At 33.6% G+C, this 17,128-nt stretch overlaps 1 protein-coding gene across 7 annotated transcripts in view; it reads right to left on the bottom strand.

The window, feature by feature from the left end:
* The window catches only part of LOC115230269 (rab GTPase-activating protein 1), a 140,938-nt gene that overhangs the window by 58,868 nt on the left and 64,942 nt on the right, over positions 1-17,128 (bottom strand). For 4 of the 7 annotated variants that reach the window (XM_029800493.2, XM_029800478.2, XM_029800486.2 and 1 more), the window contains exon 3: positions 13,866-13,916. The exons of 2 other annotated variants lie outside the window; for them this stretch is intronic. In XM_029800493.2, the coding sequence (XP_029656353.1) occupies positions 13,866-13,916 (51 nt within the window). Of the gene's footprint in view, positions 1-11,226; positions 11,231-13,865; positions 13,917-17,128 lie in introns of those variants that run through there. One more of the 7 variants, XM_036499075.1, reaches the window with a different exon arrangement.

Consider the following 17,128-nt stretch of genomic DNA (forward strand, 5'->3'; position numbering starts at 1 on the left):
AGAAATATCAAAAGAGAGCGATGGGTTAGGAATTGTACATAACTGGAAGAAGGTTTGTATCAACTGTCAAGGGTCTGAGGGTTAAAAACTAGATTAGAAATTCTGAAAATGAGCAGACAACACAGTGTAGAGAACATGCAGATAAAATAATATCACCTTTTTGCCTAAAATTTGAGAGGAAACAGAATTAATGCAGTTTATTGAATGATATTGCAAAACAAAGACATTTCAAAATAGCTGATGGAAAAAGAATAATCTAGAATTTAGTGATCCAAAAATCAACAAGTAATCCAAACAAAATTTAATCCATAATATTTAGAGATTTATTTTAAAAAATAGATCATTTTATTCTCAAACAAAAAAAATTATAATAATAATAATGATGATGATGATAAAAATAATAATAATAATAGTTTCAAATTTTGCCACAAGGGCAGCAATTTTGGATGAGGGGATGAGTTGATTACACTGACCCCCAGTGTTCAACTGGTACTTATTTTATCAACCCCAAAAGGATGAAAGGCAAAGTTGATGCTGGCAGAATTTGAACTCAGAACAGAGTGATGGGTGAAATACCACTAAGCATTTCATCCAGTATGCTATCAATTCTGCCAGCTTACTACCTTAACAATAACAATAATAATAATAATAATAATAATAATTGGCACAAGGCCAATGATTTTAAGGGAGAGGGTAGGTCAATTACACTCACTCCAGTGCTTGACTGGTACTTATTTTATCAACCTCAAAAGGATGAAAAGCAAAGCTGAACCCAGCAGCACTTGAACTCAGAACATAAAGATGGACGAAATGCTGCTAAGCATTTTGTCCAGCATGCGGATGGTTCAAAATGCGCACAATTATCAAATTAGTCTTAGCTATATAAGTTTATGTTGCTGTTTTTATGAGTTTCAGATTAAACTAAGTTATTCAATCATTGACATTCAAAGTTAGTCACTCTAAAAACTTGTATATTATGGAATACAAAACTCTACTAATACAGTACTATTACTCTTCTATTAACACTATACAATTTTTTTCTCTGCTAACACAGCACTATATCTGTTCTAGTAAGATAATAATATGTCTACTGTACTAAACACAGTACAGCATCTACTCTCTAGTAACGCAAAATTAGTTCTGTTCTATTACTACAGTACTAGCTCAACTCGAAGCGAGATTGCAAGACAGTGTAACATTGACCCCGATATTTTAATTCAGTGATGGAAATAACAACCAATGACTGAAACATTACAGCATTAATTGATAAGTAAACATATTAAACGAACAGTATTGAATTAGGAGTGCAGTATGGAGAGGCAGATGTTTCACAGGTAAGATGAGTAATCAAAAGTTTACTGCATACATGGGATTTATTTACACCTGACATATCAATAAGTGAAATGGGAGGATGATCTTGATGAGCAAAAGTGGTGAGGGAAGTGAGTGGACAAATAGTAAGAAGGAAAGAATATCAAAGGAATTCTATAAAAGCAGACACAGACAGCAAAAACATAAAAGAAGTCTAATGATTTTATCTTTTTTTTTATCTTTTACTTGTTTCAGTTATTGGACTGTGGCCAGGTTAGGGCAATGTCTTGAAGACTTTTAGTTGAATGAATGGACCCCAGTACTTTATTGGTTTTTTTGGGTTTTTTTGTAAGTCTGATATTTATTCTATCAGTCTCTCTTGCTGAACTGCTAAGTTACAGGGTTATAAACAAACCTAAACAGTTGTCAAGTAGTGGTAGTGGGGAACAAATACAAAGACACTCATATGTCCATATACGTGTGTGTGTGTGTGAGAGAGAGAGAGAGAGAGAGAGGCGTGTGTGTATGTGAGGCGTGTGTGTAACAAGTTTCCACACAGTTTCCATCTACCAAATCCACTCGCAAAGCATTGGTCAAACTGGGGCGATAATAGAAGCCACTTGCCCAAGGTGCTCTGTAGTGGGACTGAACACAAAATCATGTAGTTGCAAAGTGAGCTTCTTTACCATACAGTCATGCTTAACATGTAAAGAATTTTCAAATAAGTTCATGACACCTATAGACTGATTACAAATTAACTGCTAAGAAGTTAACATAATTGATATTAAATATTGAAGTGTTTATAACATTGTATTAAAACTGCTGTACTTGGTTAATTATTTGATTACCAGGTTATTTCCAATTGCAAATATCACTATGCTAGACATTGGAGGAGTAGCTTGTCTTTTAGTGAACAGAGACGGACAATGCTGTTGACAAAATAATTTATACAATTTTGGATGCCAAGGCACTCTGTAGTAAATTTGGTAATACTGTCACCTGGATAACAATATATATGAATTAAGTTCTGTCGGTGGGTTTTGTTTATCTTTTTTGTGCCAATTTAAAGTTTATAATAAATTACTTCAACTATTGTTTCAAGTTGAAGAAGGAAATAAAATACAAGAAATGTTATCAAACACCAGAAGAGACAAAAAGCTACTGACACGCAATAATAATAATAATTATATTAATTCCATTGTTGCTAATTTAGCTTTTAAAGCCAAAGTGAATCAGGAAATATTTTACTAAAATACACACAGTCCAATCAAAATATTCTCATGATAGTCTATATAATTTCAATAATATCTCTGGAAAAGTGGGGTGTATAATAAATGTTTGCTATAGATATGTCACATATTTAAGCATGAATAATCTCAACTTCAGGACATGAAGTACATAAAGTAAATTTAGCTACAAAAATTTTGTCAATATTATTGATTTTGTAAAATGAAATATAAAAAATTTATTAAATAGATTCAAGTACAACAGACTGAATATACTAAATATATTATTACATAAACTGCAACATAATTGAACATGCTATAACATATCATTACATTGATATTAATGTTGTGTTATTATATTAGATATTAATGAAGTATATTGCTGTGATAACCTTGTTAGTAAAAAAATACTCTAAGCATCAATTATTAGAATCCTCCTTTAAACTAAGTAGAATTTATATTTCTGCCAAGAGAGCAGGTTTTCTGTGATATTAGATAATTCTACACCTGAATCTAAATCAATTTAATACCTTAAAATCAAATATTGACCTATGCCAACACATTTCATGCTTGCCAAATGGTCAAGGTTAATAGTTTTTACTGCCAATTTTTTTTCTTATTGATTTTAGGAAGCCGGACTCATATATGAAAAGGAACATTTAGTAAAAAACTAAATAACAGAATAGTGATTGAATGTCACAACATCTTGTCTCTCGCAGCCTATAAATCTAAGGTATTGTATCTATTTCAGAAATCAATGTTAAATAGGTAAACATTAAGCAGATAAAATACACTGTTTGATTAATTAAATATGTGAAGATAACAACTACAGCTGACCTAGAGTAGATGCTGAAAATATACCAGTTTACTATAGTATATATATAGCAGCCATATATATACAAATAAATCTAAAGCTTTATTTTCTTTTTTATAGTTACTATAAAGGGAAAATTCAACATCTAACTAACATGAAAAATAAATGATCTCTCTGGATGGAAAGACTAAAATTATGTAGCATCAAGAATCAATTTTCAAATTCTCCTAAATGGAAAATAATGTATAAATGGTTTTCAACAGCAAATACTAGACTTTTTATCTTTTAAAAATATAGTATAATAGTTGTAAAATTGATAACAATAAATTTTAACAACTACTCACGTAATAACATATCCTGCTGATCAATGAGAAACATAAGAATTAATATTAACATCAGCTAACAGATGAGGACATGAAAAAAATTTTGTGGTTTGATTGATATGTAATCATAATTGTTGTGTTGAAAATAAACATTTTAAATAAAGTGGTAAGGTCTCAAATTACTAGTGCAGTAACACACAACTATGTTCATGAAGTTCACACTTGTTTATCTCTTAGCAGCTAAACATCTCAGCTTACTATTGAGAGGCAAAAGACCTAATTAGATGACAGGCAAGAGAGGATAAGATTAACTAGTTATAAGAGACTTTACTACAATCAGATAATATCAGATTCATGCACACAGATACTGACATTTTCCTGAAAACAACTTAAATTAATATTGTAAATATTTTATTCTCTTTTCTGTATTTTACTTTGTGTTGTTGCTGTTGTTTCATTTTTACTCTCATTTTCTAAAGAAATATAAGAGTTCTGTCTCAGAGCTAAACTATAATTTCAATGTTCATGAAATAAAATAAACAAAATTCCTAGTCAAGGAAAAAAGTTAACTATTCATTTGGTTTTATGTTACACTGAGTTTCAAATCCTTGTTGATTATCATGTACAGTTACTCTTAGAGCCACCAACTCCATCTTTATAACAGTGTCACTGCTAACTAACATAGCTGTCAGAAGTAAATTTTGTGTCCTGTCAACGTAACTGAGTCACTATCAGCTGTATTCTTCCATATTACTAACTCAGTTTGGGATAATATAAACATTCTTAAGGGAGCTTCAGCTAATCTACTGGATTACATGGTTCTACGTTCAACTCTTACTACTGTCACTGTGTTACATAACTTTGAACATTAATATTAATCCTGTTATTATTTTGTCTTATCACACTGACATACTTCAAGGAAGCCTCTACATAGTAACTTGACCTACAAGAAATAGCAACCAAATTTCCTTCTAATCACACTCTAGTATCTTAAATGAAAGAGACATTGGATTATAATATAGATCTAAAAATACAATGTCTAAATAAAAGGCAGGATGATGACAACTTGAACAACTTTGAAAGGACTTCTCCTTTTACTGGATATACATGTGCAAATCTATTAATATCCACAGAATTTATGTGTGTGTGTGTGTGTATGTGTGTGTGTGTGTATGTGTGTGTGCACGCGCATATATATATATATATATATATATGCGTGTGCACGACTTAGAGATGATCAATATATATATATATATATATATATATATATATATATATATATATATATATTGATCATCTCTAAGTCTTGCCAACAGAAATAAATAAGCTTCACTGGCGAGATCTAACAAGATCAAAATGTATCTAATGCTTTCACCAGCTAACCTGCTTTAAAGACAAAATCCTCTCTGAATTGATTATAGGACTGGCTGATATTACTGGGTTTTTTCCCCTTGTTTGTTGTTTTTAGAGTTTAAACACTCATAGGGAGAGTTTTTCTCTTTTAATTACAAGGATAGTTTCAGTTAAAGTTTTCCACTGACTATATTACCTACATGAGACTACTATGATAATCCTTTCCGCAATCAGCACAAAGACTGAAATCTGTGGGGAGGGGGATAATTGATTACATTGATCCCCAGTGTTCAACTGGTGCTTATTTTATCAACCCTGAAAGGATGAAAAGCAAAGTCAACCTCAGCAACATTTAGACTCAGAATGTAAAGACAGAAAAAAATGTTGCCAAGCATTTTGTTTAGCATGGTAATGGAGTCTGCCAACTCACAACCTTAGACTACCATAATAATGATGATGTAGTTTGTTGACAACAAAGTAAAGTCGGTTGTTAATAGTGAGTTGTGCTGATGTAACAATAAAGATAATGGTGATACAGTTATGTTGACAGGACATGATGACATAATCATGCTGAAAGTGTTACAGCTAATAGTGAGAAGTTATAATGATATCTGAACACAGCTAATAGTGACACAGTTGACAGTAAAGTATGGCAGGTTGACACATCATCATCATCATCATCGATTAACGTCCGCTTTCCATGCTAGCATGGGTTGGACGGTTCAACTGGGGTCTGGCAAGCCCGAAGGCTGCACCAGGCCAGTCGGATCTGGCAGTGTTTCTACAGCTGGATGCCCTTCCTAACGCCAACCACTCCGAGAGTGTAGTGGGTGATTTTATGTGCCACCGACACAGGTGCCAGACGAGGCTGGCAGACGGCCACGCTCGGATGGTGTTTTTTATGTGCTACCGACACAGAAATATGTTAAATTGTGGTACAGCTAACAGCAACACAGTTACATCAGGACAGGACACTACAACTGGAGGTGACAGTTATATTGACATGACAGTACAGCTGGAGGTAAAACAGTTATGTTGACAGGATAGGTAACTGTGACATGTTAAGAGGACAATACAGCTAATAGTGACATAGTATGTTTACAGGACAGTATTGCTGTCAGTGGTGCAGTTATGTTGACAAGAGAACACTGCTTGTGGTGACAGTTGTTTAGAGGACAATACAGCTGGTTGGCAGCAGTTAGCAACAATAGAGTTTATTGTGACAGTTTTGTGGACAGGACAATACAGTTGGAGTAACACAGTTATGTTGATAGGACAGTACGGCCAGGGTAACACAGTTATGTTGACAGGACAGTACGGCCAAGGTAACACAGTTATGTTGACAGGACAGTACGGCCAAGGTAACACAGTTATGTTGATAGGACAGTACGGCCAAGGTAACACAGTTATGTTAACAGGACAGTACGGCCAAGGTAACACAGTTATGTCAATTGGACTTAATAGTTGATAGTGGTTGTTGCTGCTGTCATCATTATTTCCACAATGGCAGAAATTATAAAGAACCGAAAGCTTCACACCCAATTTTTGCTAATGTTTAATATATTTTGGAGAGAAAATTATCGTATGATGTTGGGAACATCAGTAGTTCAGTAAAAGGGATTTAAGCAGTAATCAATATCTCTACAATACTGGTACTGCCTGAATGTTTTGACCAAGTGTTTCTTAAAATGATTTATTCCAGACACTATACCTAGAAAATGGTTAGTAAGTAAAACATCAATATTCTTGACCTCTGTCCAATAATAGAAGCAATCATTGTATTCTTGTTGAGAAAAAAAATTTTGCAGGAAATTACCTTCATCAAGCTAATCATCAACTACACAACCATAATCAGTATCATTTCAAGATCTGATTGATGTTGTTATTGCTGCTATCTAGACTTCGATCAGCACTGATCCAACAGACTTAAGATCAAAAACGTTACAGCTGTAACCATCCTATCTTTTTAACAGACATAATATATTTACAACTACAACATTTAATGTGTCCTTCTTTGTTTAAGACGGTGTGGCATGAGTTAAGAAGGGAAATCTGGTTGCTATTTTTAGTAGATTGAATGACCACAGAGCAGTTTTCTCTTTTCATGCCAGTGTCAGTTGAATACATCTGTAATATCACACATTTTTATGCATCCCAGTCTTGCAACTCATATGTATGGGTCAATGGTCTCAACTTTCAACCAACTACAGTTCCTTTAATCTATCTCTACAGTAAATGATTCTCTTCTAACCAACCTAAGCCTGCAGTCACAATGATTATAGCTACCAACTTAATACTACCTACATCATAAAAACCTTATTAGTCTACCTAATTTAGTCAGCACAGGAAAATTTATACTATGAATACTTCACAGTTGAATAGTTGGCAATAGGCCATTGGTTTATACAAATATTTTGGTGTATGTATGCAAGTATGTGTGCATATAGATAGGTGTGTATGTATATGTAAGAATATGCCAGTGCCTGTATGTAAGTATTGTATCTAAAAGTATACGTATGTGTGTAAATATAACCAAAAAACATGCTCCAGAATGTTGACCAAGGATGAGTTGTGTAATATTAGAATGTTCCAGTAATATTCAAGAAAGACAACTTAATTGTAAATTCAATGTTTGCAATTACATGAATCTATATGAAACGTTAAGAAGAGAAAAATTTACCAATCCTAGTGGATAGGAAACCAGTCCATTGTCAGTAACTTTTCTCATTATAGGAATTGAACTCAGTACACAAAGTCAACAAAACACGCTTTAGTACTATAGAGTTGCCACTACATCTAGCAGTGTATTATACTACACAAGTTACTAACATCCAGATAAGTGGACTCAACCATTAAAATATACTGCCTGTGCCATGGACAAAATACACAACCATTGTTAGGAATATAAACTGCTGACTTTATGGTTGCATCTTTTACTATTACATTATACTTAACCAATGTTTATAGATATATAGTATTAATAGGGGGGTGCCAGCATAGAAGGCAGATGTTAAATGATGATGATGATAATGATGATGGCAAACCTTTTTCAGATTCCATCTACCAAATCCATTCAAAAGACTTTGGTTGGTCCATGGCTATAGTGGAAGATTCTTACCATACACTAATGCCTATATATATATATATATATATATATAAAACATTATTGGTGAATTGAAGAAATGGAGCTGAACGCAGATTGAACAGAAATCGTTTTATTTCATTCTACACGTGTTTCGAAAGGCACAAATTACCAAAATCCGATTGAATAATGGGACCATATTGTGTCTTTCTCTTCAGGAAGAAAAAAGGAAATCCGTTGGAAAAACAAAAACAGAACAGAGGCGGAGCAAAAAACAAATCGAACTGTGCTCCTAAGAGCCCATGGCGAAACTGTTGATTAATCTACTACAAGATTATTCATCTTTCTATTTCACATAATATATATATATATATATATATACACACACACACACGTGTGTAACACATCCTACAGAATGATAGTTAGTATGTACCAAATATATATATTTTATTAGTAACAAGACTATTGCCATGCTATTTACATGTTAATGTGGGTATGTTTGTACAGCATGCATTCTGTATATATGCATTTGTCTTTTCTACTCTAGGCACAAAGCCTGAAATTTTGAGGGAGGGGGTCAGTCAATTAGATCAACCCCAGTATGCAACTGGTACTTAATTTATTGGCCCCGAAAGGATGAAAGGCAAAGTCAACCTCGGTGGAATTTGAACTTAGAACGTAAAGACAGACAAAATACCGCTAAGCATTTCGCCCTGCATGCTAACGTTTCTGCCAGCTCACTGCCTTTGTATTAGTATTAGTATTGCATGTGTGTATGGATATCATATATCATCATCATCATCGTTTAATGTCTGTTTTCCATGCTGGCATGAGTTAGACAATTTGACAGGAGCTGGCTAGCCGGGGAGTTGTCCAGACTCCAAATTGTCTGTTGTGGCATGGGTTCTACAGCAGGATGCTCTTCCTAATGCCAGCCACTTTACAGAATATGTTGGGTGCTTTTTATGTGCCACCAGCATAGGTACACCTACACAGCACTGGCACAAGTGCCTTATACATGGCACCAGCACCTGTAAAGGACAAATATGGATGATAGTGATTTTACTTGGCTTGATGCGTCTTCTCAAGTACAGCAAACTGCCAGAGCCCCCAGCCTATTGTCATTTCCTCAGTGAGGCCCATATACATATATAACCATTAATCACTGTCTGTATTCTAAGCTGGCATGGGTTGGATGGTTTAACAGGATCTGACAAATCAGAGGACTGTGTTGAGCTCCAATGTCTGTTTTAGTCTGGTTTTTACTGCTAGATGCCCTTCTTAACACCGTATATAAAAGCACCTGTAGGAACTAAATTAAATGATGAAGTTCTCTAGAAATGTACATCTTAATATAACTGTGTAAGTATCATCATCTTCAACAACCAGACATCTGTATTAATATTACCTGTTTATTTTGAAACAATAAATTTTCTTGTTAATTTTGTCCTGAACTTCTAGAACATAGTTGGTTAAAATCTCTCCATTCTCTTTTCTGCATTGGTTAATTGATTCTCCCCATTGTCTTATCTACAATTTAAGTTTATTGTGAAACATATACGAAAATTAGACAAATGGAACTAGTGACCGAGACCAGAAGGGGATGCATGAAAGAGCTGAGACATGATTAAATAGAAATATTGAAGATATTTAATTGAACAATGTTCAATTTAAATGAAATATTCAATAGGTTCATAGACTATATGAAGTCAAAGATGTACAGGTGTGACAGCCAAAGTTTTACAACTGTGACATGAATGTATAGACATTACATAGGAAAATGTCAAAGTGGTAATTAAAGATATTTTAACATGATCAGTAAAGGTGTACAGATGTGAGGAATAAAGATGTAAAATGTGACAGTTAGAACTGTACAGATGTATGAATTTTAAAAAATTATATAGATATATCAATAAAGCTACACAGATGTGATGCATAAAGATATAGAGAAATAACAAGAGAGTTGTAAAACATGAAAGGATAATATGTAAATATGTGATGCACAAAGAATTACAACTAAAGATGTACAGTTGTGACAGTTAAATGTGAACATATATTTTCTACCTAAGAACCATAGAAAAAGACAATTAACATTTAAGCATCACCAAATAAATTGCTGGAAGTTCGCAATGTTAAAGAATAAAAAGAGTCACATAAAGCAACTAATATCAGAATCTACTAGTATGGTTGATAAGTAGAAAAATTATGTCTGTCAATGAAAATCAAGAGGGTTGTCAATATATCTACAGTGAAACAGAAAACTATCACAAAGCAGCAACTAAACTGTTTCAGTGAAAATAATAATAACAACAACAGTGGTAACTAAAACCAATTTTATAATAAAAATGTTTTTAAACTACACACTGATGAAAGCAGTTACCGCTCCCTTACAATAGTTCCTAATGGGTTAACATATGTCAAAGTTTTTTGGGGGTTTTTTTTGTGATATCACCAGATACACACAATAGGTATCATCTCCTCAAAGAATTATTAAAATAACAATTTCTCAGAAAAAATGTAATTATATCTTCAGTATTAATAATGAAGAATAAGGTTGTTTCTTTTGATGTCTAACTTAAATAAGTCATAAAGGATTGAGAATCTTAAGTTGTATATCACTACATCTTTAAGTGTAGTTGCTATGCTCCACATTATATTGAAGTGTCCTAAACTACCAGCTGTATCCCGAACTCTACTTATGTCCTAAACTATACTGGCTGCTAACCTAAACTCTATATTCTATGCCCTCAATTCTACTAGCTACAACCCAAACTTTATTTGGAATGTCCTTAAACACTACTGTGTCTTAAAATCTTGCTCACAATTATATAGCCTTGTGCTAATGATGTGCAATTAGGTAAACACTCATCAGAGTGAATATAGTATGATAACCCTTATTATCATCTTCATCATCATCGCTTAACGTCCGTTTTCCATGCTGGCATGGGTTGGACGGTTTGACTGGGGTCTGGAAAGCCAGGGGGCTGCACCAGGCTCCATTCTGATCTGGTAATGTTTCTACAGATGGATGCCCTTCCTAACACCAACCACTCCAAGAGTGTATATATATATAGGTGCAGACGTGGCAGTGTGGTAAGATGCTTACTTCCCAACTACATGGTTCCAGGTTCAGTCCTGCTGCGTGGCACCTTGGGCAAGTATCTTCTACTATTGCCTTGGGCTAACCAAATCCTTGTGAGTGGATTTGGCAGATAGAAAGTGAAAGCCCATTGTGTGTGTGTGTGTGTGTGTGTATTTATGTGTATGTGTTTGTGTGTCCCCCCACACACACATACATTGCTTGACAACCAATGTTTGGTGTGCTTATGTTCCCATAACTTAGTGGTTCGGTAGAAGAGACCAACAGAATAAGCACCAGGCTTACAAAGAATAAGTCCAGGGGTCGATTTCTTTGAATAAAAAACAGTGCTCCAGCATGGCCACAGTCAAAAGACTGAAACAAGTAAAAGAATAAAAGAAAGAAAAAAAAAATATATATATATACACACACACACACACACACACACACACACGTGTGTGTGAACGCATGTGGCTTAGTGATTAGGGTATTCAGCTCACAGTCATAAATTCAATTCCTGGCAGCACATTGTGTCCTTGAGCAAGACACTTCATTTCATGTTGCTCCAGTCCACTCACCTGGCAAAAATGAGTTGTACCTGTAATTCAAAGAGCCAGCCTTGTCACATTCTATGTCAGGCTGAATCTCCCTGAGAAACTTCATTAATGATATACACGTCTGTGGAATGCTCAGCCACTTGCACGTTAATTTGATGAGCAGGCTGTTCCGTTGACAAGATCAACTGGGACCTTTGTCATTGTAACCGATAGAGGGCCAGTTATATATATACACATACACACACATACAAACATGCAATATCATAAAGACCTAATTATGAAGGTGTGCAGAAAATTAATATTTAATGTTCTTCAGTTAGTCTAAGCCCCCATGGCCAAAGCCATGCTAAAGTAATGCCTTTCTGAATGAATTTATTTCTTCTAAGTAATACATAAAATAGTATTGGACAATGAATATTTGTTTTTGCATGTTCTAAACAGAATGCTGAACAAATTTGTTAAATGAATAGAAAAGCGAATAAAAATAGAGAGCTTAGTGGGAATTGAACCTCTATTTCTATTACTGATACTTTAGTATATTTACAACTGCAACAGAATCCCTTTGATAATATCCACTTCCAGATTCAGCATTTATACCTAAACAGTCACTTAAAAAGTCAGTTCTGAATCCTGATGTTATTTGGAAAAGATCAGGAAATCAACTACAAAATTTTACCTCTTTATTACTCTGACACTGAAAGTAGTGACCTTTGCCATTGTAAATACTGACTTTCGAAACAAAGTACTGACCTTTCATAGTGAAAGTAATGTCACTTTCACTGATTTATTTATTCAAGTACAATTTGTAGTATCACTAAAACGTTGGATATTTCTTTATAGTGATGGCTCAATAAAAATTGGATTCTAAATATGTGTTAGATTGTTTTAAATCACTAGTAGATATGAAGTGAACAAAAGTGTGACCCCAGTAGGGAGTGAAACTGCCTTTTTGATGCTTCAGCGTAATTACATCCTATTCTACAATACAATGTGTTTCATCAAAATGTAAATCACAAATTAAGTTTATGTATTTGTTTTGCAAGATTCTTGAAATGAAATCATGTGTTGAAACAAATATTGTTATACTTGGAGATGGTCATCTTTTACCAACACACTATTTATTTGATTTTCACTTTAACTTTATTATTATTATTATTTTTTTTTTTTTTTTTTTTAAGTCTATTTGTCAAAGTTCTCATATCAAACATACTGTGACCTCCAGCAACTTTTTGTCCCACATGTCTCCTCTTGTCCAGCCTATTCCAAAGGAATAGGCAGGACAAGAGGAGATATGTGGGACTAAAAATCATAATAATAAAGCTAAATTGAAGAGCAAATAAATAGTGAGTGTATTTAATCAGAAAAAGATGACCATCCCCAAATAAATCACATCTTAGCAATTCAATCCTAGTTTAACTGTCACTATAATAAAATAATATCTAACATTTCAGCCATAGGTACTACAAGCTTGTAAAAATTATAAATTTGGGTTACTTAAAAAATGATTGAACTTAGTGAAAGATCGTTCTTTTCAATGTCAAAGATCACTTTTTGAATCAAAGGTTGCTACTATCAGCTTCAGAGTAAAAAAGGAAAGATTCCCTTTATCAAATCTCAATCTCAAACCAAACATTATGGAAACAAAGACACAAACAAAACAAAGACACAAACAAAAAATAACTTATGTTAGAATTTAATAACTATTTCTGGGCTGTGCTAAAATATGGAAGTGGTTATTGTAAGCGGGATTATGCTATAGTAGTAGTTACACTGAGATTGCAAACAAAAGAGGTACAAGTTTGTTTCCCACTGGTTTCTCACCTTTTTATTCACTTCTACCAAGGCTTTATGAATTTATAGAACAATGCTTTTCGATAATGGAAACACATAATCTGGATTATTCCTAATTCCAATATGAAACACTCAATGGACATGTGTTATGAAATTGGTACAAAAAAAAAAAGTGCAGTTAAAGGGATATAGATGAGAGGGGAGTATATGAACAGCTTGGCAGAGGAAATGAATGAGGTTTCAGAGTAGAATCAAAGCTTAGAAAAGCATAGCCAAAGAAAGTGGCCATCACAGCAGAGGTGCAACTACAAAACTGTGCAGAGTCTCACCCATATAGTTCCAGTTGTGTTCCCAGGGATGTTTTAGTATATGTTCTGATTCTGAAAACAAACAGTTTGGGTACAGATAAAATTAATGAAGAAATACAAAACAAGCTAAAAGAGTAATAGTAAGCTCTCATTCCCTTATTATTTTAATTGCTATTATTGATATCTTAAGAATTAATATAACTTTCATTACTATTATGATGACTACTACTACTACTACTACAGAAATAGAGTGGCAGAAACAATAGAGCACTTGACTAAATGTCTTGCAATATTTAATTATGTTAATTTACATGCTCTGATTTGAAACCCCATAAACACACGTACACACACACACACACACACACACAACACACACACACACACGTACACACACACACACGTACACACGTACACACACACACACACACACACACACACACACACACAAATATATTGTATACAGCTACTAAATACAATTCATTAAGTAAACAGCTATATTGATTTATTACAATGGCACAAAGCTAGAATTTATGAGAGAGATCCCAGTATGTTATGGATACTTATTTTATTGATCCTTAAATGATAAAAGACAAAGTTGATTGTGACAACTCTAGAAATTCTCAAATGCATACATATCTAGGACAGTGCTACTTGCTATTAGACAAGTACACACATCATAGACCACATTGAAAAGAAGGCTATTCAACTGATTTGAAAATATTCACTACTAGCACATTGATGTATTATTATATCTATCTATCTCCTATTACTACCAGAAGTACTTCCACTCATATGAATAAGCAAATTGTACATCACCTAGTATAACTACCAACTAAGCTCAGCTGGTACACCAGGCTCCTCCTTATCATCCCTATTATATGTCAACCTCCCAAAACCCTGCACTAAATGTTTACATTAATCCTTATAACCTAGAACTGCAGTTCTCTATAACTCACTTATATTCATCAACCTAGAAAATTGAGCATTAACCACATCATTCTCACAGTTAGTGAGGGCTTGCATGAAAACCAATTATTTAAACAAAGATATATAAATACTTTAAGTCATTTACTCCCACACTCTACCATTTCTGCCATTCTACATATTGAACAGAACTAATATTAATGCTATAAATTGGTCACTAGTCTCAAATATGTTGCTATTCAATAAATCAACTTTATCTCATTGCAACAATGGTATAATTTAAAACCTAGATGACATGTTATTATACTCTATCTTACTATGATCTGTGAAGGCACATGGCCTGGTGGTTAGAGGGCTAGGCTCATGATCAAAGACTGTCAGTTCAATTCTTAAACTAAGCAGTAAGTTGTGTCTTTGAGAAAACACTTCAATTCATGCTGCTCAAGTCCACTCAACTGTAAATGAGTACCAGCTAAGTGCTGGTGCAGCCCTCTCTCCTTCTAGCTGTCATACCCTGCGTGTGCAGCTGAATGGCGAGGGGGATGAGCAGGAAGAGAGTCTATGTATACTCATAGACAACTAAAAGAATTAGCAAAACATAATGCTAAACCATATTCACATATGAGTGATGGCTGACTGATTTATGCTTACCTTTACAATATACAATACAATATCTACAATATACAGAGGACAAATTTACAATGACCTTTTTTTTTTTATCATGGTAAAGAAACCAAGTATGGTATTATAAAAACCTAATATATATCACTAGACTGTCATGACAACCAAGTATCTTTGATATCATTTTTTCCTTCAACAGTATTTTTTTTTATCACCTATATAAGTACCCAGGTGGTGCTATTAAGTTAGACATGGTCTGCACTAATTCTGGCAAAAACTTATCTAAATATATACCCCTCATCTACATGAAGATATAATGAGACTTTTAAAGCATCCTGATTAGTTGTTTAGTATCAATAATTTAGTATGATTATGTTAACTTGAAATATTTAGGAGCTTAGTTAATCTCCATTAATGCATTAAACAAAATCAGTGGTCAATGAAGCATAACCTAGCCACTACTTTTTTATTTGTTATCATTAGTGAATTAAACCATAAAAGAAGATTGTTAACCTGAAATATAGCATAGGGAAGTCAGTGCACTTAATTTCAGAGAAAAAAAAATCTGTTAAGTGAGAAGCATAAGATTAGTAAGCTGAAAAGCTTGGCAACAAAAAAAACATGTTTGTATAATGTGTTCAAACACAAAACACATCAGATAACAGTTTTTAAAATGTGTTAAACATAGTATTAACAAAATAACACATCTATTAACAATGTGTTTACAATGTGATATGCAAAGTAATAATACAAAATCACATTTCATAATGCTGCAGTGTCTGTGAGTGCTTTTTATAAGGGATCTTATAAATTAGGCCAGGATGAAATAAATAGAATGTCTATTTTGGGAGTGTCTCACCTTAGAAAATAGGTTATTGATTCTTACTTCTCACAACAATTGTATTGTCCACCCTATCCCCCATTCTCCACCTTTCCTCCAATCAAGGTACATGCCTGCCCCCTTCAGCTCCAGTTTGCTTGATTGAACAACCAAGTTCTATCTGCTAATTCAGTTGAGTGGTTAGTAGTAGGGATGACATATAGCTGTAAAAACAATTGACTCAACAGCTAAAACCAATGGATGGAAGATAGTAAAGTGAATTAATTAATTTGCATTAATTAATTAACTTAAGAAAAAAACATACAAATTCTGTACTTCAGATAAATATGTCAGGGGATCAAATACCAAGATTAAATGTTGCACTTTTATAGATTTAAAGGAAGCTAAACTAAAGAATATCAGTAAAATGGATGTGATGCAGAGTCTTAAAGCTTACCTCAGGGGCCAAGCCAAGTTTGTCAATAAACTGTGTTTGTAATTGGGTTTTAATAAAGTTGAAATTAACAAAGTCAATTTTTCAATTAATTGAGATTATTATACATAGAACAGTTCAATCTATGAAGGTAGGACATACTAGGTAGAATAAGCCTAGATACACTATATCGGAATAGAAAATAAGATAACCACAGTTAAAATACTTGTTTACTCCATGAAGAATGACCTGGGGGTGAAACAACAAAGCTTTTAATGATTTTTATCAGTACCAGCCCAGAGTTACCTAACTAAACAAACTATTCTTATCTTAAACATAAACATTTTTCTTTTTTCATCTATCTCTGAAATAAATCCCAATTGGAACTATATTTATGTCACCTGAATATTAGTAAAACATTTGGATCTGTTATGAGTTGAAGTCAATAAAATATAATTAACCCGTGTAGGAACAGTGAAGAGACAT

This window comes from Octopus sinensis, linkage group LG2, assembly GCF_006345805.1.
Source record: "Octopus sinensis linkage group LG2, ASM634580v1, whole genome shotgun sequence".
Lineage (NCBI taxonomy): Eukaryota > Metazoa > Mollusca > Cephalopoda > Octopoda > Octopodidae > Octopus > Octopus sinensis.